Raw genomic sequence first — 26626 nt, forward strand, 5'->3', positions numbered from 1 at the left:
AAAGCAACCCCATGGTCACACTCTCTGGCCCGCATCAAATCAAGGCCAAACTTTCAAAACTCACACCTCACACCCCACACTCTCAAATCATCACACCCATGACCAAAGAACCCCAAATCTAAAAAAGCAACCCCATGGTCACACTCTCTGGCCCGCATCAAATCAAGGCCAAACTTTCAAAACTCACACCTCACACCCCACACTCTCAAATCATCACACCCATGACCAAAGAACCCCAAATCTAAAAAAGCAACCCCATGGTCAGGTCCATTGTAAAGGATAAAGAAAAAAAGTGTTTTTCTTATCTTTGCTGGTCTTGGCATCTCAGAGTGAGGCAGGAGGAGGAGGAGGAGGAGGAGAGGGGCAGCCCAAAAAGCCAAATTTAAACCAATTCAAGCAATTTAACCACTTCAGCCAATTCAAGCAATTTAACCACTTCAGCCAATTTATCCAATTCAAGCAATTTAACCAATTCAGCCAATTTATCCAATTCAAGCAATTTAACCAATTCAGCCAATTTAGCCAATGCCACCAATTTAACAAAGTTAACCATTTTAAAAAAAAAAATTTGGTGTTTTTTTTAAGGGTCACCTTTTTTTTAAGGGTCACCTTTTGCCTTCTTGGATGACGGTTCTCCCTCTCTAGTGAAGAACTGGTCCAAGGATGTCTGCTTTTGCCGGCCCTTAAGCAGGTTCTTAAAATGGCTAAGGCAGACATTATCAAAATGGGCAATGGCATGGCTGGTGAGCACCTTCTCAGGGTGGTGCTTCTCCACATATGAAGACACATTGTGGAATTGCCGCAAAATGTCTTTAATTTCTGCCGTTGGCAAAAATGCCCCCGCAGCCTCCTCCTGCTGGCCCCTGTCGAAATGGAGCACGTCCTCAGCCACGGCCGAGTGTTGCATCGCCGCCAAGGCCTTCAGGTCCTCTGTTGTCAGGTCCTCGTTGTGCTCCTCGATGAGTTCCTCCACGTCCTCGTTGTCCACGTCGAGTCCCAGGGACCTTGCGATGGAGACGATCTCGTGCACCTCTTCTTCTTCCAGAAACTGGACCTTGATGAAGGAGAACTCCGCGAGGATGTCCTTCTCCAGGCCATGCGGGTGCGCAGGAGCATTGTCCAAGAGGAGGAGGCACTTCAAGGGCAAATCCTCTTCCTCCAGGTACCGCTTCACTGTCAGGGCGAAGACACTGTTGATCCATTCCACGAAAAGGAGGCGTGTGACCCATGCGCGGCCATTGGAACGCCACATCACTGGCAACCTGTCCTTCTGAATGTTGTGTGCCTTGAAGGCCCTTGGATTTTCAGAGTGGTACACCAACAGGGGCTTGACCTTACAGTCCCCGCTGGCATTGGCACACAACGCAAGTGTGAAGCGGTCCTTCATAGGCTTGTGGCCTGGCAGTCTCCTCTCCTCCTGGGTGATGTAGGTGCGGCGAGGCATCTTCTTCCAGAAGAGGCCCGTCTCGTCGCAATTGAACACTTGCTGCGGGACGTAGCCTTCCTCCTCCACCATGGCCTTGAACTCGACGACGAATGCTTCGGCGGCCTGGTGGTCTGCGCTGGACGCCTCGCCGTGACGGACGACAGAGTGGATCCCGGTCCTCCTCTTGAACTTTTTGAACCAGCCACGTGATGCTTTGAAGTCCGGGGTGGCTGGCTCCTCCTGCGAAGAAGTTCCTTCGCCTGCCTCCTTGCTGGCCAGGTCTTGGAAAATGGTGGTGGCCTTCTCACAGATGACCGAGGTGGTCACAGTGTCCCCGACTCGCTCCTTTTCCTTAATCCAGAGGAGAAGCAGGCGCTCCATCTCCTCGTGCTTCGGTGTCCTCTGCTTGGCAATCGTCGTCACGCCTTTCGCTGGAGCCACAACAGCTCTGATGGCCTCCTTCTGCTTGAGGACAGTGCCAATTGTCGAAGGGTTTCGTCCATACTCCTTGGCAATGTCCACCAAGCGCACGCCCCTCTCGTGCTTGGCGATGATTTCCTTCTTGTCCTCCAAGGACAAGGGAGCCCTCTTCTTTTTCTCACCGCTTGGCTTGGGAGCCATAGCTCAAGCCTAAAAAGGACAAAAGGCACAGGCACTGAGCAAAAGCCACAATTGGAAACCACCCCCACCCCCATGGTCACACTCTCTGGCCCAAACTTGCAAAAATCGATTCCCACACTCTCAAATCATCACAGCCATGGCCAAAGCACCCCAGAACACAAACCCATAGGCCAAAACCCCCAAATCAGAAAATGCCACCCTATGGTGAGAGTCTCTGGCCACATGGGACCATGTCCAAACTTTTAAAACTCAAACCCACACTTTGATAACAGCAGAGCCATGAAGAAATCAAAGCAGCAAATGAAGCCCAGCATCCACAAATCAGAAAATGCCACCCTATGGTGAGAGTCTCTGGCCACATGCGACCATAGTCAAAGATTTAAAAGTCACACACCACACTTTGAAAACAGCACAGCCATGAAGAAATCAAAGCAGCAAATGAAGCCCAGCATCCACAAATCAGAAAATGCCACCCTATGGTGAGAGTCTCTCTGGCTACAAAGTTTTAAAAGTCACACACCACCACCACCCCACAGCAAACCACCACCCCACAGCAAAGCATGCTCACACCCCACAAGAAGAAGGTAAAAATCCATCCACCTACCTGTAGAGAAGTTCCTGATGGCCGGTCTTGATCCGAAGAATACACCTGGCAAAGCCAGAAAAAGTCCAAAGGCAGAAAAGCCAGGAAAAAGTCAAAGCCAACAGTGGATTCACGAGTTAGAGCTCAGAAGAGACTCTTCCTCACACACTCCACCAGGCCAGACAAAGGGGGCAGATCAAAAACAAACGGTTTTGTTTCTGAAGCAAGGCCACCCCCCCAATTTCGTTAGCCAATCCAGGTGATCAGCTTGATTTCTCAAGCCAATCACTGCTGCTAACGAAATTCAAAATTCGCGCCAAAGGTAACCCCTAACTCAGCCCCCTTAGCTTTCCGTTAGCCCTGGAAAGCCCTGGATCCTATAGCTGCACTTTGCATCGTTTGAATTTCGCGCCGAAATGAATTTCGTAACCCGAAAAATATTTCGTAACCCGAAACAGTTTTTCCCAATCCAACTTTTTCGTATCCCGAAAATTTCGTAACCCGATCATTTCGTATCCCGAGGCACCAGTGTAGTGTCTTTTAGTTCCACTCTATTCTAATAGTTCCACTCTATTCTGCTCTGGTCAGGCCCCACCTAGAATATTGTGTCCAGTTCTGGGCATCACAATTCAAAAAGGACATTGAGAAACTGGAGCGTGTCCAAAGGAGGGCAACTAAAATGGTGAAGGGTCTGGAAACCATGCCCTGTGAGGAGCAACTTAGAGAACTGGGGATGTTTAGCCTGGAGAAGAGTTGTTAAGAGGTGATATGATAGCCCTATTTAAATATTTGAAGGAATGTCATATTGATGAGGGAGCAAGCTTGTTTTCTGCTGCTCCAGAGAACAGGAGTCAGAACAATGGATGCAAGCTACAGGAAAAGAGATTCCACCTCAACATTAGGAGGAACATCCTGACAGTCAGGGCTGTTCCACAGTGGAACACACTTCCTCGGAGTGTGGTGGAGTCTCCTCCTTTGGAGGTCTTTAAGCAGAGGCTGGATGGACAACTGTTGGGAATGCTTTGATTGTGATTTCCTGCATGGCAGGGAGTTGGACTGGATGGCCCTTGTGGTATCTTCCAACTCTACGACTCTATGATTCTGTGATAAGAATATTAATTTCTTTCTCAGACATTTAGCATGGTAAATAAAACACTAGTTATTTTAAAACAGAGCACAAAAACTGATTCTAGGTGCAATTTGTTGTTGATGTTAGCTGCTGTTAATTTCAACTTTGTTTCTTTTCCTTGTAATCATACCTTTAAAATCCTGCACACACACACACACACACACACTACCAGGTTAGGGTTTTCAAGTATACGAATAAATTTTCACTTAAATACTTTTAACTACTATTTTATTAGCCCATTAAAGTTTTACCCAATTTTGTACTTAAAGAAACTAAAGTGGTATTTCTATTGCTTTCACAAATTGATCCTGATGGTTGCCTATGTTTCAAGAAATGTTTCCTTTACTGAAACTAGTTGTAGGTCCTGTTAAATGAACTGTACAGTATTGTAGAGTTTAGCATTTATTTTGAATGCTGCACAATTAATTTGTGTTTAGTTTACAATTAGTTTGTAAATACCTTTTATTTATCTCTTATTAGATCAGATTGAGCCATTTTCTCAAGATCCTCAGCTGTCAATCTTCGTTGTTCAGTCTTTACATAAAGTAATGCAGTCATATGAGACTTATGTTGGTCCTGAACCAGAACAGTATTTTGCAGCATGGCCACATTGTGATCTCATTCTAGGAACAGATCCAGATTATGAAAACAAAGTATGTTTTAAAAGTAAAGCTGTAAGAATCAGTTTTGGGTACTTAAAGTATGTTTTTAGTGAAATTATATTTCAGTCATGATCTCATCAGTATGTACTGTAAAAAATATTTTTGTTCTCTGAATAGCTGGAGGAGCAATCTATTCATATATATACTCCCTTATGGCAGCAGATTAAGGCAGTAGTCCCAAACTCTTTTCCCTTTAAGCATTTCCTCCCCCATTTTTCTCCTTTAGTTTTTAATTTCCTGCACTGCAAGCTTGCTGAAGTTTTTCCACCTCTCCTTTTCTTTAACTTTTCTACTCAAAATTTTTCAAAATACTAAGCTAGTTATCAATTGCTGTAAATAATTCAGAAAGGATAAAGAAAAATAGAAAAACAGTGGACAATGGCCCAAAACACACTGCAGAAATAATCTAGTTTGACAGCACTGTAAGTGCCCTGGCTCAGTGCTGGGGAATCCCAGGAATTGTAGTTTATTGTGGTACCAGAGCTCTCTGACAGAGAAGGCTAAATGTCTCACAAAACTATAGTTCCCAGAATTCCCTAGCATTGAGCCAGGGCAGTTAAAGTAGTGTCAAACTGGATTATTTTTTGCGGTGTGTTTTGGAACCTAGTTACAGATAGGAATGTATAGCTTCTTATTTTTAGGTTCACTGTTATGTAAGCTCCCCCCTAGCCAATAACACAGCTCCTGGACTTTGTTAAACAGGACAGGTTTATTGAAAGGAATGGAAAACAGAACATAGCAGGCATTATGTATTGAAAGGAATAGAAAACAAACAATGGTCAACAGATTGGAAGTGCACCAGGGAATTCCAAAAGACAATCAGCATGTGATTTAGCCTTTGACTGCATAGATCATGAAAGGCTATGGAATGCCCTTAAAGACATGTGAGTGCCAATACATCTGATAGTCCTGATGAGAAATCTGTACTCCGGACTAGAGACTATTGTTAGAACAGAATATGGAGAAAGAGGGTGGTTCCCAGTTGGCAAAGGAGTCAGAGAAGGCTGCATCACCTTATCTGTTCAACTTAGATGCAGAACATATTATAAGAAAAGCAGGATTGGACATAGAAGAAAGAGGAGTGAAAATAGGAGGAAGGAATATCAACAATCTAAGATATGCAGATGATGCCATAATACTTGCAGAAAACCTCCTAGACCTGGAGCAACTAAGATCAAGAAAGAAAGTGCAAAAGCAGGCTTACTGTTGAACATAAAGAAAACAAAAATAATGACTAAGGAGAATCTACACAAATTCAACCTAGACAATGAAGAAATAGAACTAATAAAAGAGTTCTCATACCTGGGATCAAACATTGAAAGAAACGGGCACTTCAGCCAGGAAATCAGAAGAATATTAAGAATGGGAAGAGCAGCTATGGAAGAAATAGAAAAGATCCTAAAATGCAAAGATATACAACTGAGCACAAAAGTTAGAATCATACAAGCCATTGTATTACTTGTTACCATATATAGATGTGAGAGCTGGACAGTTAAAGAAGATAGGAAGAAAATCAGTTCATTCAAGATGTGGTGCTGAGGATGCTATGGACAGCCAAAATGAAAAATAAATGGGTCCTAGGGCAGATCAAACCAAAAATCTCCCTGAAAGCCAAGATTACAAAACTGAGGCTGTCATACTTCAGACACATCATGAGAAGGCACAGCTCACTGGGAAAAAACAGTTATGCTTACAGGTATGAATTTACAGGAACTAATGGAGGACAGGGGGTCTTGGAGATGTCTTATCCACAGGGTTGCCATGGGTAGAGATTGACTCGAAGGCACTTAACAATAACAAGAAGATATCTTATTATCTTTCAAAATCCAAATATATACATATGTGTGTGTGTGTGTGCGCGCGCGCATGCATATATATTTCTTCTTTGTGGTCTCTGTGAATCACACGGATAGGTTATTCTGGGCCTGTGCAGTACGCTTGGGAACCTTCTTTGAGCTATTAGGGGCGTTTTGGCAGTAGCCCTTCCCACTCTCCAACTGCCCTATTGGGCCGCTTTCCTGCATAAGCCCTCAGTTCCTTTTCTCTGCTGTGCTCCAGCATCTAGAAACTCAGAGATTCATTTTCCTGTCAGATTTTAAAACTCTTTTTGACTGAACCAATCTGCATTTTGGTGGTAATTTTTTTTAACATAATTCTTCATATTTAAACCAAACATTGCGGTTTCTTAGGAATCACATACCTAAATGTTAATGTAAATTCTGAGGTAAAATTGTTTTAACGGCAGCTTGCACTGCAATTTCTTAGAGAAAGTGTAAATTTAAATCCTGAGGTAACGTTGTTTTAATGACAGCTTGCACTGTGATTTCTTAGAGATTTGCACACTTAAATGTTAATGTACATTCTGAGGTAAAATTGTTTAACGGCAGCTGGCCTCACCTTCGCATTTGGCAAGGCCCTTTCCTTCTCTGAGGAATGTTTTTAAATATACAGCCGCTCTCCTCGATGGTTGGGCTTGGCAGACTTTCTTTCTTCTGCTGAGGAATTTTTTTTAAAACAGTCAGCCCCTTCACTGGCACCCTTGGTAAAGTCCCCTTTTCCTCCTGGGGAGAAATTTTTACTGTGGTGCCCGCCTCACTGGCACGCTTGACAAAGTCCCTTTGTACTCCTGGGGAGAAACTTTTAAAATGGCACCCGCCTCACTGACGCACCTACACCTCTTACCTCTGAAGAAAAGTTATAAAAGGTCCACTCACTTTACTTCCTCCCTTGGCTTGAGCCACTCCCATTGCTAAAGAAAACCTTTCTCATGGTCCTTCGCCTTACTTTCGTGGCTAAGGGCCTTCATTCTTCTGAGGAGGAGTTATCATCGGCTGCTCCTGACTTTGATCCTCACTGGTTCCTGATGCTCTACGCTCACACCAATTGGATGACAGCCTGACTTCACTCAGCATGGTCCCTGATCCTCTGGGATAAAACCGATTGCCTGGCAACTCAACTTCATCATCGGTCATTGACTCTCGGGGGTCAGACTGATTGGATGGCAGTCCAGTGTCGATTCTCATCAGTCCCTGACTCTCCAAGTCAAACCGATTGGCTGGCTGCCCAACACTGACCCTGTTTGGCCCCTGATTCTTCAGAATCATACCAATTGGCTTGAATCTTATCAGCTGGATGGCAACTTGATGGATACCAGCTGGATGGTAACCTGACATTGATCCTTGTTGGTCTCTGACTCTCCGGAGTCATATCGATTGGCTTGTAGCCCAATTTCAACCCACATTAGTCTGTGACTCTCCGGAGTGAAACAAATTGGCTGGCTCCCTGGCTTCAGTCTTCATTGGTCCCTGGCTTTTAGGAGTCAAACCTATGGGCTTGCAGCCCGACTTCAACACTCGTTGGTCCCTGACTCTCCGGGGTCAAACCAATTGGCTCATAGCCACACTTTTATCCTCCTCAATCCTCCAGGATGGAACCAATTGGCCCTCATCAGTCCCTGACACTCTGGGGTCAAACCAATTGACTGGCTGCCCGACATCAACCCTCATCAGTCCCTGACTCTCCGGGATCAAACCAATTGAATGGCTGCCTGACTTCAATCTTCATCGGTCCCTGACTCTCCAGGCTCAAACCGATTGACTGGCTGCTCAACGTTGACCCTGTTTGGTCCCCGACTCTCCGGGGTCAAACCGATTGGATGGCTGCCCAACTTTGATCTTCATTGGTCCCTGACAGTCACACTGATTGGCTTGCAGCCTGACTTCGATCCTCGTTGGTCCCTGACTCTCCAGGGTCAAACCAATTGGCTGGCAGCCCAACTTCGATCCATATCTGTCCCTGTCTCGCCAGAGTCATACTGACTCGATGGCAACCTGAAATCGATCCTCATTGGGCCCTGACTCTTTGGAATCATACCAATTGGCTTGAAGCCCAACTTTGACCCTCATCAGTCCCTGACTCTCTGGGATCAAACCAATTGGATGGCTACCTGACTTTGATCTTCATCGGTTCCTGACTTTCTGGAGTCATACCAATTGGCTTGCAGCCCGACTTCGACCCTCATCAGTCCCTGACTCTCTGGGGTCAAACCGATTGGCTCATAGCCACACTTTTATCCTCCTTAATCCTCCAGGGTGGAACCGATTGGCTCACAGGCTACTTCTGCCCTCATCGGTCCCTTACTCTCTGGGGTTAAACCTATTGCCTCACATACCTGCTTTGATGCTTGTCGGCCACTGACTCTCTGGGGTGTCCCAGATTGGCCTATAGGCGATCTTACATGGCACCTTTCTCACTTATCAGGTGGTAGGCAGGTTGCCATCTTAATATGGCCGCATTCCATCCTTTTGGGAGAACAAATATTAAGGGCCTAGTGTCAGTACCGTTTTAAGCTGCACAAGAGGAGTCAAATGGAGCTGGCGCTTCAATTTCTAAGGGCCATTATTGGTTATTGCACATTCCTCACCGCCACCTAGTTAATTTCGTGACTGCAATCAACTGTTCTCAGCAGCCGATAAAGCTGGTGCTGGTTTGGATTTGAGGCCATAGTTGCTCCCTTTGTACCGAGGTCAGCTACCAGTGGGCACTCTGTCTATTTGGAGCCATGATTTCCCCTCTACATATTGGGGAGCACCACTGGCTCATGCCTCCCTGATTCAGGACCATAGTGTGTCTTCGATACCAAGGGTCACTACCTGCGAACACACTGCCAAATCCTGGGCCATGCTTGTCCTCTCCTTTTTGAGGCCTCTTATGCTCCTACAATTCGTCCCTTAAGCCACTTTCAGTGATCACTTGTTTGGCTCCGAGCCATGATCACCCTGGCACATGCTCACTTTGATTCAGGGCTATGGTTATTGTCTGTATGCCAAAGTCTACCTTTACGCATTTCATAACCACCTCCCATTTCATTTGAAACAGATGTTTTTCAAGTTGCTCCCTCAGTAAAGAGGGATGCCATTGTCATTGGACAGGTATAAAGTGTACATATTCCTTCCGTACCGAGACCCCACATCACTGCTGTTCCTAGGTAGCTGATTTGGAGGATATGCTGATCCCTCCATACTGAGGGACGGCATCACCATTTGCATTCTGAGGACCTCCTTCCTCTCAAGCTGCATGGTATTATGTACAGATACCTTTGATGGTTTAAATTGCTCTCCGCAACCTGGAACGGCTAAATGCCACTTAATGCAAACATTCAGGTCTGACATTTGAGTCGTCCCCCATAATCTTGGGGGTGCAACCTGGGTGCTCTTGGTACGAATAATCCTTCACCATATGAAAGACTGTCAGGATTATGCAATCAATACTCATAAATTGGTTTGCTTCCTCTATACCTAGAGACATTACCATTATGCACTCAATATCAGCACAATTGTGATCATCTTGTTCCCCCCATGGGAGGCTTTGATACCATCGTTCAGAGACCGTCATTCATAGGGGAAATGTTCTGCCACTTCCCAGTGTAACTGTCAGTTAAGATATTGGTGGCTCTTTACCAAGGACCACTATATACTGGGAAATACATGGCCATTCCAAGGGGTCCCTGTCGATGCCACCCTCTTTTCAGGAACAGGCGACTAACAACTGCTTCAGTTCGTTTCCATTTCTGCTCTGGACACATACCTCCATTTCGAGCCTCCATTTGAAGATCTGTCCTCCTCTGTGGATATTTTTGAGATCTCGAGATGTGCATACCTGTCCTATCTCTCCAGGACAACTGATGTCATAACATCCTGCTTCTCCTGAACCTCTGTCCAAGTCGTAAATTGGGTACAGACCTCCACCTGCAACCCTGACAAGGCTGACTATGCATTCTGCAAATCTCCTGGAGGTTCTCTCCCATAAACAGAATCCTGTCCTCCCTCTAATTGTTATGCCCTGTCACAGCGTACTTCATGCTTCATTACGTGCCCTGGACCTTCACGATAAGGGATTTTGAGACACTGTTATATGCTCTCCAAGACCTTCTGCTCATGCTGGCATGCTGTCGTGCATTAATGATACAGCTAGAGTCGTTTCTCCTAAGCATTAGAGATAAGACTATGACAATTTCTGTCATGTTGCCAGGTGTTTTGCACCACCTGGCTACGAATTAGACTTCATGATGCTTGAAGTCTAATCCAGCTCCACAGCTCTGAAAACTTTTCTTCCCAGGGCCCATTCATGATTGATTGACAGCATCTCACTCCTGCTATACTGTTTGTCTATCTGTTCTGGCTGTTCCTGCCATGTCATGATATCTTTGATACAACCTCTACAGGACATCATGTCATGGGATACCATCCTCACAGGGATTTCTTACAACCTGACAGTGTGGTATCCCTTCACTTTTACAATGTTGTTACTAGTCTTATTGACATCACACCAGCCACTGTGATTTTTCTTGTCATTTCAGTCAAGATCTGCATGCATCATGCTGATAGCCTAGAGCATTATGCTCACATACAGCATGTCTTGTATGTCACAACAACTGGATCTTGCAATCTTCTTATTTCTCTCTTATCAGAAATTTGTTGTGACTGGATGAGGCAATATTCCTCCTCTCTGACATCCACCATTCTTCCAAAAATTGTTACTGGACCTTTTCTCCAGTTCATAGAGGCTTTCTCTCTCTATGAATGGACTTCCCAACCAATTCATTACTGAGCACAGATGTCTATTTTATACTTTGAGAGGCTTTATCAGATCACTGCCCTTTTTACTACTTTCAAGATTCTTTGAATGACATACCTTTGGGTTTGAGGACTTTGTAAGCCCCTCTTTCTTGGGTACCAATGTCTTGACCCATACAACTTCACATTGTTGCAAGCCTTTTGCCTTCACGTTGACTTCAATTTACCTTTCAGATTAGACAGTGTCTGTATACATAGGAGCCCTGGTGGCTCAGTGGTTAAATGCCTGTACTACAGCCACTCCCTCAAAACCATAATGTTGCGAGTTCAAGACCAGCAAAAGGGCTCAAGCTTGACTCAGGCTTGTATCCTTCTGAGGTCGGTAAAATGAGTACCCAGATTGTTGGGGGCAAATTACCTTACAGTTGTAAATTGCTTAGACACTGCTTAGGTGGTATGAAGTGGTATATAAATGAAGCTTGTTTGTTTGTTTTTGTTTGTCTGTATACCAGACTTTCTTGCTTGCTATCTTTCAATAGCTGCTTACAGTAGTGAACTTCCTTCATTTTCACACCACTTACCTATTCAGTAGCTTTGGCATAATCTCCATTACCAACAAACCTATCCTATCTAGGTCAAGGGTTTTCTCTGCCCTTGGTTTATACCTGCTATTGATTATGGACCTGTATAACATATGGTTAGCTGGCAAGCCTACTTTTTCTGCCAATAGGCATGTTTAACCTACATTGGTGACTGTTTCCACTACATCTCAGTATTGGATTTTCTGCTCGACTCTGTAGAGTTGTCATATCAGCGGGATTCTTCATCCCCATGTTTGCATGCCCTTGAGCTTGGTTTCTCGAATGATGATTCTGTTTGGGGTCAATGTGCCTTTCTTATGTGACATGCCACTCCCTCCTCCACTGACCAAAGTTTGTTAGGCTAACCCATTTGTGTGATGTGCAGAGACCACGAAGAAGAAGGGCAGGTTGCTTACCTGTAATGGTAATTCTTTGAGTGGTCATCTGCGAATTTACAGAAATCCCACCCATCCTCCCCCCACAGTCGTGCCCTGCCTGCCTCTCCTTCGGTTCTGAGCTGCTACTCGGCATCCATGGAACTGAGGGTTTGGGCGGGAAATTGGCTAATAAGGCAGTTGGAGAGCGGGCGGGGCTACCGGCAAAACGCCTCTAATAGCTCTAAGTTGGTTCTGAAGCTAACTGCACAGGCGCAGAATAACCCATTTGTGTGAATTCACAAATGACCACTCAAAGAAATACCGTTACAGGTAAGCAACCTGTCCATATCAAAATCCAAAACACTTTTGGTCCCACGTATTTCTGATAAGGAAATTCAACCTATAGAAGATTTTCCCCAGTAGATGTGTCTGATCAGCTGACCAAAGAGGGTTCTACGGGAACAACATCCTTGTGCCTAGTCCATTTCCCCTTCAGCTGGAGCATCTTTGATTTAGGTTGTACAGTAAGACACCTTCCTGTGTTTCAAAAAGAGATTGTGATATATTGTGGTAGTACTCCATAGGACAGCACATGAGCATAATATACAAAAGGCACAATTATCTTCAACATTCTGTGGCTCCTGGAGGCCAGTCATTATTAGGTTGTTGTGTATATGGTTGAGGAGGCATCGTTTTTGCATTTTTTTAAATGTTTAAAATTATTTTTTAAAAAGAGGGTAGTTCCATCCAGCAGAGCATACTACTTTGTATGTTGTACACCTCATTTTCCTTCCTTGTTGGTTATTTCCTCCATTTATCTCTATCTAGATCCAGTTGTTAGTCCTATTCAGAATATACCCCTATTAACTCAAATGAGGATTTGATAAACTAACATTTACATACATTAAATATATATATATATATATATATATATATATATATATATATATATATATATATATATATATATATATATATATATATATATATATATGACTAACAATTGAATTTTGGCTTGTGTCACTTCCATCCTTCCTTTTCCAGGTACTCCATTCTTTTTCTTCTTTCTCTCACTTTTCTGGGTTTTTTCTCCATTCAAGCAAAAATTCATGCCATAGGGTTACTATAAGACTGTATTTATTTCAGCCTCTTTCACTCTCATGGTGCCAAACTGATTTCTCTTCCCCTCCCCATCTTTTTCTGTCTCTGGGTGATGTACTCTTGTCTCTGGCTTCACAAGAACACAGGACGTGAACTGGTATTCGAAGGAATAAGTTGATTGAACTAGAACTGGTAATTAAAATGTATTGGTCAAGTGAGGGTGAACAACCAGGCAGCATCAGAACTAAAGTAAAGAATATATTAAATGCTGAATTGAATTTACTTTCTCTTTCTTTTTTACTTATAAAGTGTGAATAAATGTGAACAAGTATGGATAAGTTCATAATCAGTAACACCAGTGGATGCTTTTGTGTTATTGAGGTCTTGATAAACCAAAATTAAAATTAATTTATAATATAGCAACACCCCTGCTTGTGTTCCCTTTTTGTGTTCCTTACATCTATATAATTGAGACCAGTTTGTGTTTAAACCAGATTAAATCAGTATGTGAGGCTAAAACTAATACAGGGCTGTATTGAAGTATTTTTGACTTTCAAAGTTAAAATTTATAATTTATTGCCATTTTAATTGTGCAGATTCTGAGTCTTCTGTCTCTTCAGAGTTGTTCACTGGGCCAAGTTGAATGTTACTGCAGAAATTTTATGGAATTTTGTAATATGGTAGATAAAGCAAAAAATACAACTGACAAAATATCAGCACTAAGAAGAGAGATGTCTACAGATGAGTTTAGAAACATTTTGGAAAACTATACGATTGATATAAAGGAGATTGTGTGCATGGTTGTTGAAAGGAGGATCTCTATGTTTAATGTCAAAAGTTGCAACTATCAGAAAGACTGCCTGCCATATTTTGAGGCTTTGCTTAATAAAATACATCTCTGCTTCTATGCAGCGATGGAAGCAAAGAATGCACATCTTGTGGAAGTAAGTACATCCATTTAAAAATGTATTTATTAAGTTTATATCCTGCTTATCCACTATTAATACTGTTGTTCGTGGTACTCTGTGCCACAAAGATTTAAGACAAAGACATTGTATGGGAAACATTGCTAAGGAACAAAATACTACTTAAAATATAGGTACAGTGCACCCGCGCCATACACGAACGTGCCATACGCAGCTTTAACCTTACGCGGAAGGTTAAGCCGCCGGGCGATAAGTGGTGCGCGTTCCTGTGGCACGCGCACCGCGCCAAACGCAAAAGCACTCCCCCATTGCAGCCAATGGGGTTTGAGCTTACATGTTTTTCCCCATACGCAGAGGGATCCAGAACGGATCTCTGCGTATGGAGAGGGTCCACTGTAGTAACAAAATACAATGTTCCATCCACATTTGTGGGGGTTGGGGTGAAGGACCCAGGCAAATGTGGAAAAACCATGAATACTCCCCCCCCAAAAAAGAAGTTAAAAGTCAGGAGGGGGGAAGAAGGGGAGTGCACATGTCTGCTCCTCTTGCCTGCCCCTCCCATCCTCTCACTGGCTTCCTTGAGCCAGTTAGAGGATTTGAGGGGGAGAAGAGGAGCGGGCATACCTGGTCCTCTTGCCTGCCCCTCCCATCCTTTAACTGGCTCAGTGAAGCCAGTTAAAAGAAGTGGGGGGGAGAGAGAAAAGGATCATGCGCGCACTCTTTCAGGCTGCTCCCTCCATCCTTGGTGTCTCCCCCAAGGGAAAGCCCGAGAGATGGGAGGAAGAGTGTACACTCATGTGGGTTTAACGTCGCAAAACATCAAAACTGTAATACGACAAATAAGACTTCCCATCTATCGAACTCTGCCCATGGTTATTATTTGGATTTTAGCATGCTAGTTATAATTTTATACTTTTTAATCTTGTTTTAAGGGGGGGTACTATGTATATATGGATGTATTTTAGCCTGTTGTACGCCGCTTTGATTGCCTGGCAAAAAGTGGGATAGAAATAAATTTTTTATTTTATTTTATTAAATGTTAAACCGGTGAAAGTTGAGGGCTGAGTGTACTGCTTTCTTTGGAACTGAGGACAGGCACTGTATTCATTGTTTTTAAGATTCAGGAGAAAGGGGAAAAATAGGTTGATTGTAGCATTGCTTCTGCTAGAATCTCCCAAGTTAGACAGGCTTTTGCTTAGAAGCCACTTTAAATGTGCTGACACTGTGAAGTCACATCATGGAAAATGGAAAAGACTGGAAAATATGATTTTGCTGAGGAAAGTAGAAGGCAGTTTTAAAAGACACAGACCATATTACAGATTATTTGTTCTAGAAATCATGGCTGTCCTGAGTTGGCAAGACCTGAGCAGGGATGCTGATGATCATGTAATAATGGTGTGCCTCCCTACCTTTCCTCACCTCTTGCAACCCTGTGTACACTTTCTTGGGATGTCTACCTCAAGGTTTTACATGCACTCTTCTATAGAATTTCTAATATATTTTGGGGATATATATCTAAGTTATTTATTAATATTTCACTTTATTTAGGTCACCAAAACAGCAGTAGCAAAGCTGAGCAAAGAACTAATCACAGTGGATGGATTTATTGAACATTTGCTATACCTCCAAGAAATTACCACAAAACTACCCAAAATAAAGATGCAGTGTGACAATCTTTCTGAGCTCTACTTTATTGCAAACGACTACGACATTTTTCTTCCACTTCAGCAACTAGCACTGTATCAGACAGTTGTGCGAACACTCCAGAGTCTTCAATCAACTGTCCTTATTTGTGAAAAAATGAAGGATGATTATATTATAAAATTCAGTGAAGGCTTGGTAGAATATATTGACAATCTGCAAGCTGAAATGAGGGAATACAAAAACAAAGTAAGTTACTGTGGTAGAAACCAGTATCCATTCAGTCTTAGTATTTGTTGAAAAATACAGCTGTGCATTTAATTTACCTATCAAGACATGACTTAATGTGGGTATTGGTAAAGAAAAAAGCCCTTTTCATGTTAATTAATTAATTTTGGAAAATCAACATTCTCCTTCACCTCACCCCATTTTAACTGCTGTTAGAACAATTGGAGATTTCAGATAGTGTAGGTAAGCCTTGGTGCCTGCACTCGTACTTCTTTAGTTCAGGTTTGTCCATTTGCTCTTTTATCTATTGTAATGCATAGAGTCATAGAGTTGGAAGAGACCACAAGGGCCATCCAGTCCAACCCCCTGCCATGCAGGAACTCTATATCAAAGCATCCCCAACAGATGGCCATCCAGCCTCTGTTTAAAGACCTCCAAGGAAGGAGACTCCACCACTCTCTGAGGTAGTATGTTCCACTTTTGAACAGCTCTCACTGTCAAAAAGTTCCTCCTAATGTTGAGCTGGAATCTCTTTTCCTGGAGTTTGCATCCATTGGTCTTGGTCCTAATCTCTGGACCAGCAGAAAACAAGCTAGCTCCCTCCTCGATATGACATCCCTTCAAATATTTAAACAGGGCTATCATATCACCTCTTAACCTTCTCTTCTCCAGGCTAAACATACCCTGCTCCCTAAGTTTCTCCTCATAGGGTGTGGTTTCCAGACCCTTCACCATTTTGGTCACCCTACTCTGGACACATTCTAACTTGTCAACATCCTTTTTGAATTGTGATGCCCAGAACTGGGCATAGTGTTCCAGGTGAGGCTCGACCAAAGCAGAATAGAGTGGCACTAATACTTTCCTTGATCTTCTAGATGCTATACTACTATTGCTGCAGCCTAGAATCACACTGGCCTTTTTAGCTGCAGCATCACACTGTTGACTCATGGTCACAAATATTTTATATATCCAAGCAACCAGACCATGTGACCCCAGAAACTGCTAAGGTCAGTGGTCATATGAAAACTTGCACTTTTCCCTACTTCCTCTTAATTTCTTGGCTCTTTGCTCGCTTTCTTTGTCCTCAGTTTCAAGATAATGAGTTAAAGTGTTAAGCTCACTGCAGCTCTTCCTTTTACCTAATCTTTTCATTAGAAAATTAGAATGTGGCTACTTCAAGTGTATGTGCATTCTGAAAACAATTAGTAAAGTTCTTTAATCTGTAACTTGATCTGTCCTACTTGTATTTGCTTAAGTCATTGTCAACCAGGCTAAACTCCACTGAGAGAGGCTGTTTCTTAACATATGCAGTCTTCATATTTTTCCTTAAAGGGATAACACCCTTGTATAAACTCCTTTTTCTCACAATTTACATTTTGTTTCATGTATGAAAGAAAAGCCATAAAGTTTTCTTAATATTAGAAATGTCTCTAACAAATGATAAAATGGAAATTAATAAAGCTTGCGGAGGAGGGGGGGGGATTAAATGACAAAAAACAGACTACAGAAAATGTAAACTTCTTCCATTCATTCCATCCATCCTAATCTGTGTCAGGGCCACACACAGTTTAGAGTAAAAAGAAAAGAGTCGTCTTTAGCTGCATGCTATGTTTTACTGTAGCCTGAAGCATGCCATCTTCACTGGCAGCAGAATACTGGAGAAATGGTTTGTAAGGAGAAGAAGGAAAGGCTATCCTTTCCTCCTAGCAGTTGCCCTATTACACCTATTAATGTGACAAAGCATAGTGGACTATTATTATTATTATTATTATTATTATTATTATTATTATTATTATTATTATTATAGTGTCACTTATATAGTCACTTATCTGACCTTTCTCCTTACATACCTACTCTCCGCTCTTGTAGTCAAGGTCTCCTGTCACAATGTAGGACTACCACTGCCCCCTCCCGAATTCGTCACTTCTCGCTTGCTGCCCCTTACTCCTGGAACCTTCTTCCCCCACATGCACACCTCATCACTTCTCTACCCAGTTTCAAAACTGAATTAAAGACTATATTGTTTAGAGAAGCATTCCCAGAGGTGAGCCCCTCTCTGACCCAGGAAGCCTCCTTTTAACCATCCATTAAGAAGCCAAGCCCTTCCTCCAGTCGATCTGCCTTGATCCAGGCCTCGGAGGTGGAGAAGAACTGCTGGACCTGATCCCATTCCCCACCAGCACTCCCCTCTCCTTTTGTGTCGTGTCTTCTTAGATTGTAAGCCCGAGGGCAGGGAACCGTCTAACTAAAAGATTGTATGTACAGCGCTGTATAAATTTACAGCGCTTTATAAATAAAGGTTAATAATAATAATAATAATAATAATAATAATAATAATAATAGTGCTGTAGATTTGCACAGCGCTGTGCATAAAAACAATAAATATAAAAAAGTAAACCTGCCTATGGCGTACAATCTAAGAAATGATAGGATAATACATATAATATCACTACAGTGATATCGTTCTTTCAGATGCCTGTGAACACATATCATGACAACAACAGTGATGGAGAGGCCCTCTGTCTGCAGGCTTTCCCCATTATTTTCAGTGGAAGAATCATAGAATCATAGAATCGTAGAGTTGGAAGAGACCACTAGGGCCATCCAGTCCAACCCCCTGCCATGCAGGAAATCCAAATCAAAGCATCCCTGACAGATGGCCATCCAGCCTCTGTTTAAAGACCTCCAAGGAAGGAGACTCTATCACCTTCCGAGGAAGTGCATTCCACTGTCGAACAGCCCTTACTGTCAGGAAGTTCCTCCTAATGTTCAGATGGAATCTCTTTTCCTGTAGCTTGCATCCATTGCTCCGGGTCCTGTTTTCTGGAGCAGCAGAAAACAAGCTTGCTCCCTCTTCAACATGACATCCTTTCAAATATTTAAACAGGGCTATCATATTGCCTCTTAACCTTCTTTTCTCCAGGCTAAACATCCCCAGCTCCCTAAGTCGTTCCTCATAGGGCATGGTTTCCAGACCCTTCACCATTTTTGTCGCCCTCCTTTGGACACGCTCCACTTTCTCAATGTCTTTTCTGAATTGTGGTGCCCAGAACTGGACACAATATTCTAGGTGGGGCCTGACCAGAGCAGAATACAGTGGCACTATTACTTCTCTTGATCTAGACACTATACTTCTATTGATGCAGCCTAAAATAGCATTGGCCTTTTTAGCTGCCGCATCACACTGTTCACTCATGTTCAACTTGTGGTCTACTTGGACTCCTAGATCCCTTTCACACGTAGTTTCATTCAGCCAGGTGTCACCCATCCTATATCTGTGCATTTTATTTTTCCGCCCTAAGTGCAATACCTTACATTTCTCCGTGTTGAATTTCATTTTGTTAGCTTTGGCCCAGCTTTCTAGTCTATTCAGGTCATTTTGAATCTTGATCCTGTCCTCTGGGGTATTAGCTATTCCCCCTAATTTGGTGTCATCTGCAAATTTGATAAGTATGCTCCCAATTCTGTCATCCAGGTCATTGATAAAGATGTTGAATAGCACTGGGCCCAGGACAGAGCCCTGTGGGACCCCACTGGTCACTTCCCTCCAGGATGAAAAGGAGCCATTGCGGAGCACCCTTTGGGTTCGGCCGGTCAACCAATTACAGATCTATTTAACAGTTCCTTTGTCTAGCCCACATTTTACAAGCTTGTTTGCAAGAATATCATGGGAAACCTTGTCAAAGGCCTTACTGAAATCAAGATATACTATATCCACAGCATTCCCTTCATCTACCAAGCTGTTAATTTTATCAAAGAAAGAGATTAGGTTTGTCTGGCATGACTTGTTTCTCTGAAACCCATGTTGACTTTTTGTGATTATGGCATTGCCTTCTAGATGTTCACAGACTCTCTGTTTAATGATCTGCTCCAGAATCTTTCCTGGTACTGATGTCAGACTAACTGGACGATAATTGTTGGGATCCTCTTTTTTCCCCTTTTTGAAGATGGGGACAACGTTTGCCCTCCGCCAGTCTGCTGGGATTTCTCCTGTTTTCCAGGAGTTCTCAAAGATTATTGCCAATGGCTCCGATATTACATTTGCCAGTTCTTTTAATACCCTTGGATGGAGTTCATCTGGTCCCGGAGACTTAAATTCATTTAGATTAATAAGGTGTTCCTCTACTATCTCTTTACTTATTCTGTACTGAAATGCCCCTATCCTGTCCTCTGCTCCATTATCCTCAGGTTGAGCACCCTTTGCCTTTTCTGAGAAGACTGAGGCAAAGAAGGTGTTGAGTAATTCTGCCTTTTCTCTGTCTTCTGTTAGCATTTTGCCATCTTCTCCACGCAGTGGCCCTACCGTTTCCTCCTTCTTCCTTTTGCTGCGGACATATCCAAAAAAGCCCTTTTTATTGTTCTTAACCTCTCTAGCAAGCCTGAGTTCATTCTGCGCTTTAGCTTTTCTGACTTTACCCCTACACATGCCGGCTATTTCTTTGAATTCCTTTTTTGTGATTTCCCCCTTTTTCCATTTCTTATACATGTTCCGTTTCAAACTCAGCTCAGTTGAAAGTTCCTTAGTCATCCATCCTGGTTTCTTGAGACACCTCCCGTTTTTCTTTCTCACTGGAACGGTTTGAAATTGTGCCTTCAGTATCTCTCTTTTGAGAAACTCCCATCCGTCCTGAACTCCTTTATCTTTTAGTATTTCTGACCATGGAATCGCCCTCAATACTTCTCTAAGTTTCCTGAAATCCGCTCTCCTAAAGTCTAGGATGCGTGTCTGACTCTGCCTGGCTTCTCCTTTCCACTGTATTACAAACTCCAGGAGAACATGGTCACTTCCACCTAATGATCCCACTACTTGCACCCCATTAACCAAGTCATCCTTGTTGGTTAGGATCAGATCTAAAATAGCTGACCCCCTTGTTGCCTCTTCCACCTTTTGGACCATGAAATTGTCTTCCAGGCAAGTGAGGAATTTGTTAGGCCTTGAGGATTTTGCTGAGTTTGACTTCCAGCAAATATCAGAATAGTTGAAGTCGCCCATCACTACTACATCTCTCTTTTCTGACTGTGTGGTCATCTGTTCTAGAAAGATATCATCCAATTCCTCTGTCTGACTTGGGGGTCTGTAGTAGACTCCCACCGTAACATCCTTGTTGTTTCCCTCCCCTTTGATTCTTATCCAGATGCTCTCCACCTGGCTTCCATGATTGATGTCCAGGATCTCTTCACTGGTGTAAATATCTCTGACATATAGTGCTATTCCTCCTCCTTTCCTGTTTGGCCTATTTCTCTTAATAAGGTTATACCCCTCTATTTCCACATTCCAATCATGAGACTCATCCCACCAGGTTTCAGTGATGTCTATTATATCATATTTGCTTTGTTGTACTAGGAGTTCGAGTTCATCTTGCTTATTTCCCTCTGTGCATTAGTGTAGAGACATCGCAGACCTTGGTTCCCTTTTACTTGCTGCCTGTGCAAGTTTTTTTGCCTCCCACTGTTGGGTCCTTGCACTGTTTGCCTTGTTTCCTCTATGTCAGTTTGACTATTTTCACCATCCCTTTCGCCTTCCTTAATATTGTCTCCCTTCCCCTCGGAACTCAGTTTAAAGCCCTCCTGATCAAGTTCTTGAGACTGTTGGCAAAAACATTTCTTCCAACTGGCGTGAGATGCAACCCGTCCGTTGCAAGAAGTCCCTCCTCATGGAACCGCAGCCCATGATCGAAGAATCCAAATCCTTCTCGGCGGCACCATCTGCGAAGCCAGTTGTTCACATCCGCTATTTTCCTCTCCCTTCCTGGACCATGCCCTTCAACTGGCAGAAGAGACGAGATGACAACCTGTACATCCATTCCTTTCAGCTTCCTACCAAGCGCCTCGTAATCCCTTTTGATGTTCTGAAGGCTGTGTCTTGCAGTATCATTAGTTTCCACGTGGACCAAAAGGAAGGGGTATTTGTCAGTAGGCTTCACCAGTCTTGTCAGCCTCTCTGTCACATCACGGATCTTTGCACCTGGAAGACAACACACCTCTCGAGACATCTTGTCAGGCCTACAAATCACTGCTTCTGTACCCCTCAGCAAGGAGTCCCCCACTACGACCACACGCCTCCTCCGAGGCTTAGCAGCGACTGTTCCCTCGGGTGGGACTCTCAGGCTCCCCTGCTCTGTCCCTGAAGTCTGTCCATGCTGCTCTTCTTCATCCTCCTTGATATGGGAAAGAGCTTCGAATCGATTCTCTAGCTGCAAGCTCCCCGAACAATTCCTTCTTGGCTTACTTCTCTTTGTGACATTCCTCCAGATGTCTGCCTCCTCTGTTTGGCAAGTGACCTCTTCCACCTTAGCATCTTCCTCTGCGTGGTACTCATTCAAGATGGTTAGTTCTATTGTGTCCAGGAAATCCTCTTGTTCCCTAATATGCTGAAGTGTAGCTACTCTGGCCTCCAGCTGCTGCACTTTCTCCTCCAAGAGTGCTACCAACTTGCACTTGGTGCATGTGAAGTTCTCGACTTCTGTAGGCAGGAAGAGAAACATCCCACAAGAGTTGCAGGTGACTGCAGCAGATCCCTCGCTGTCCATACTGCAAAGTCTTTAGTAATGAATATAACAGTCAATCTAGTGGGAATACTTCTTTAAAGGAATGTACTGGCTGCTATCTTACACTTAAAGGGAAGGTTCTGTTTCAATATCTGATCCTAACCTGATGCCACTTGAGCAGAGAATGGATTCATTCATGTTCTAGACTCTGGAGCACTGCAAAACAAGGTCTCTCCACCCACTGAATGACATCCTTTCAGATGTCCAGGTGGCTATCATATTAACTTTCAGTCTTCTCTTCTCCAAGTTAACAACATCCAGCTGCCTAAGTTATTCCTCATAGGACTTGGCTTCCACCTTTGATTATCTTGGATTATCTCGGTCACCCTCATGGATACATTCCAGCTTGTCAATATCCTCCTTGAGCTGTGGCACTCAGAACTGGACCCAGTGGTACTACTTCTTTCCTTGATCTGGACATTACACTTGTGTTGCCTAAAATTACATCACATTGTTGACTCATGTTTAACTTGTGGTATACTGGACACCCTTTCACATTTATTATTCTCAAGCCAGATGTCACCATCCTATATTTGGGCACTTCATTTTTCCTGCCTAAACGTCTCTTATCTTTCCTCTCTTCCTCCCACCATATATATATTTAAAACAGTAATGCAACTGTTGTAAAAAATAATCACATGGGTGGAGAGTGGCACAGTGAAAAATGTGTCATTGTAACCCCCACGCCACCAAAAGATATCTTTTCTTTGGGCATTGTAAAGCCCAGGCCAAACAAAAATGGGGTCCAGTGTCTTGTAGAAACTTTGGAAAGAGATGAAATCTGGTTGTTTGCAAATATGACAGGAGGGCACTGTCAAGATGGCTTGAATTTCCTCCATTGCCAATCTACCATCTCACATTAATGAGGGACTGTATGAAAAGAACAAGGAACTATAAGAAAGCAAAGTGACTGAGATAGAGGAGGGAAGGTTTGGGCATGCAAACTAGGATGTGGCACAGTTGTTTCAGTTTAAATTTACATTTTGTTTGTTAAAGAAGGAACTGACTGTGGGATGAAAGTTGCTGAAAGCCTTGATATTTAATATGCCTAAGGCAAACCTTTTGCAAGGTTTTCTTTACAAGATTTGTTCAAAGTAAGCTTCCTTTCACCATTCTCTGAGGCTTAGTCCAAGGTCAGCTAGTGGGTGTCCATGGTACGTTAAATGTTATTTGAATGAGGTCTTCATAATCTGTGGGAATTTAAGATACTTAAAGGAGGTCCTTGGTAAAGAAAAGGTTAAGAATTGCTGCCTTAGACTACATGCGCATGGAGAGCATACAGCCCCAAAGCTCAGCCAGACATTCAACCTTGGCCACTCCCAAATGCAAGCCCATTTTCTGTCTCTTCAGAGACTGAGCTCCAGAAAATGATGGAGTGGCTATACAAAGCTAGTGGCTGCTAGCTCCGCCCATCCAAGTCAGATGGAATCAACAGAAATTAGATGGACAAGTTATCCAAAATTAAAACCACACCTATTTAAGTAGTTACATTGCTGTGGGGATAGGATTAGGTTGTATTTGGATTCAAATTGTGACACTGCCTATACGTTTTCAAATATTTGCATAAGACAGTACATGTCTGTCATGCAGCTGGTCTTTTAGTCTTGATGTTTGAGAGCAAGAAATTCTACTTCTTCAGAAGTCAGTTCCCTTGTAACAGAAAACATTTTTTGAAGAGAATTCTTCTTTAATTGTGATGAAAGCATATATATTAATCCATATAGTGTGCCAAGAAATCATTGACCCTGCTCATGTCTCTGGTAATGGATTAGAATTTCTGAATGTATTTTAATTCAACCATTCATTTTCTTTTTTTAACTTGTGAATGTATCACAAATATATTTTAATGGCAGTCCTATATAACTCATGAAAGGATTAAATAATTTTGTAATTGTGATCACTTTATCATTTATTTTATTGTTTAGGTGAGAAACCCTGTTCTCCTCCTCAGTGAAACATTGCCTAAGACAGCAAAAGAGATGATTGAGAGCCTCATTGAAGAAGCAGCAGAAATCAGTGAAAAAATTCTAAATTATGCAAATTACCAGACTGTTTTGGACAGCTCTGTTAGTGACATGAAATCACTGTCGTTGGAAAAATTGTCACATAGAGGTCAATCTGGAGATTTACAACGGGTGAATGCTGAACTTGCTGAAATTGAAAGTGAACTTACATTGCGTAAATTGTTGTGGGATTCTCAGGAAGAGTGGGCCAAGCTTTTTGCTAGGTGGAAATACACAATTTTTTGGTTTCTTGATGTCGATTTAATTCAAAAAGATGTTAACAGGTTCATTCAGATCACACATATTCTTGAAAAAGGTAAAATGCAATTGATAATTAGTCATTGGGACTGAATTGAAACAAAACTATTTTTAGAGATTAAAAATGCCATTAATTGATAATATATAGTTAGTGGCAGTAGTTCAGATATGAATGTTTATATATAAAAAAGGCTATCCTGCTCTTTTAAATTGTAAGAGTATTTTAACATGAGAAAAAGACAAGTCACTATTATGAACAAAGAGTGCAAGCCCTTTTTTTCCTTCCCATCATATGTCTCCTTGGTCAGCTCATTATGACAAACTGCAGTCTACAACTGGCATCCTGTTCAGTATTTATGATGTTGCAAGCTGGAATTACAACCTTCTAAATTTTGCAGTTCACATTTATTATCATTGCACCATTGCAACAACCACAAATGCCCCCCCCCCCACAACCTTAGGAGCCAGTAGCTGCACCAACCAAATAAGTTCATAGGTGATGGGAAGTGAGGTACTGAAGGATTATGTGTCCAATTCCATCCCATCAGCAAACTGCACTGCAACAAGCAGTTGCAACAAGGCCCCTCAAGGGGTCTCTGCCACTGCTTATTCCACCATGGTTCACTGGCTGGATGCATTGTCTTTCAGCACCCTGCTTGCCAGTGCCTCAGAACACCTTTGGTTTGCCTGGCTTCTAAGGTAAATTTGTGAGAGTCATATTATGAGACAGATCATAGTTACATCTCCCATATATGATCTCAGCCTGTTTTAGACTTCTAGGAATATTTTTATGTGCGAGAAACCAGTTGCATGTCCCTACTTTATGACTGTGGAGTGAAACAGACCGCACCTTTATACCAGTTTTGGGGTTGTGTCAGAGTGTGGCATTTAGACGACGTATGCTCTGATGCCACCCTGAAGCTGGCAGCACGCTGCAGGAGCACCACAAAGCTGGAGCAGCTCCAGAAAATCTGGTTTTTTGCTGACTCAAAAAGGAGCAGCAATTTGATGCTTTGTTTTGCACCAGCAAAAAGCTGGATTTGGGCTGTGGCATGAGGTTGCTGAAGCCCCCATCCGGCTTTCTCAGGGGTGGCATCACACCACTTCTTTGGGGCAGTCTGCTTCGCCCATCTGTGAAGTATTAGCACATATTAGAAAAAATGTTTGTAATATAATATATATTTGGAACAAACCTTGTGACAAGTGTTTTTAATGTTTCCATAACGCTTTCATATTTTGAAGGATTGCCAGAAAATACTATTTTACCTACTCTGAAGAAGTCATTGATGGATTTTAAGGAATTCTTGCCTATCATTATAGCCTTACGAAATCCCAGTCTTCAGCCAAGGCACTGGGAAACTATACAGAACATTGTTGGACAGTCGCTTTGTTTGGATAAAAGGCTTACCTTGGATAAGATTCTTGAACTTAATGTAATTACATCTGTACTATTCTTTAAAATGTTTATTTTAAATGTTATCACATCCACACGTTTGATCATAGAGTTGCCAGAATTGGGGTGTTATATAGTGTAGCCAAAACAAAGATCTTAGTAAGATTGTGGATATAGTATACTAAATGTATCAAGTGCCTTCCAAACCTTCAGATCTCTGTAGTTTTTACTCAGGAACATAATGCTTTATGATACAAACCAGTGGATATCCCTAATGGAGCAAAAGACTTGAGAACCTTCAGACCCCCTAAAGGTTATAAATCCCTTTTCAGCCTTCAGAAACAAGATGAAATCCTACTGGTTTTTAAGCCTGTTGGCAAGGGAAATCTGTCTGACTTTAGATATTAGAGTGTTTTAAAAAATTGTGAGTAAAACAATTTGTAGGGCCTTATTGCATGAGAAAAGAAAGCTGAATCGGAGGAGGAGCATATCAGTGATTTCTGTACCTCTCAGCATGCCATCGTACACTTTGGTTCTCTCCTGAGGGAGATGGTTTTCATAAAAGTATCTTTTG

At 42.6% G+C, this 26626-nt stretch overlaps 1 protein-coding gene across 1 annotated transcript in view; it reads left to right on the plus strand.

Annotated features, from left to right (window-relative positions):
* DNAH14 (dynein axonemal heavy chain 14) overlaps nucleotides 1-26626 on the plus strand; it is a 390714-nt gene that overhangs the window by 102253 nt on the left and 261835 nt on the right. Inside the window, 5 exon segments of the mRNA XM_042445585.1 lie at nucleotides 4240-4412; nucleotides 13652-13999; nucleotides 15530-15871; nucleotides 24324-24717; nucleotides 25902-26092. Coding sequence (XP_042301519.1) covers nucleotides 4240-4412; nucleotides 13652-13999; nucleotides 15530-15871; nucleotides 24324-24717; nucleotides 25902-26092 — 1448 coding nt within the window.

This window comes from Sceloporus undulatus, chromosome 1 (assembly GCF_019175285.1).
Source record: "Sceloporus undulatus isolate JIND9_A2432 ecotype Alabama chromosome 1, SceUnd_v1.1, whole genome shotgun sequence".
In the NCBI taxonomy this organism is placed as follows: Eukaryota; Metazoa; Chordata; class Lepidosauria; order Squamata; family Phrynosomatidae; genus Sceloporus; species Sceloporus undulatus.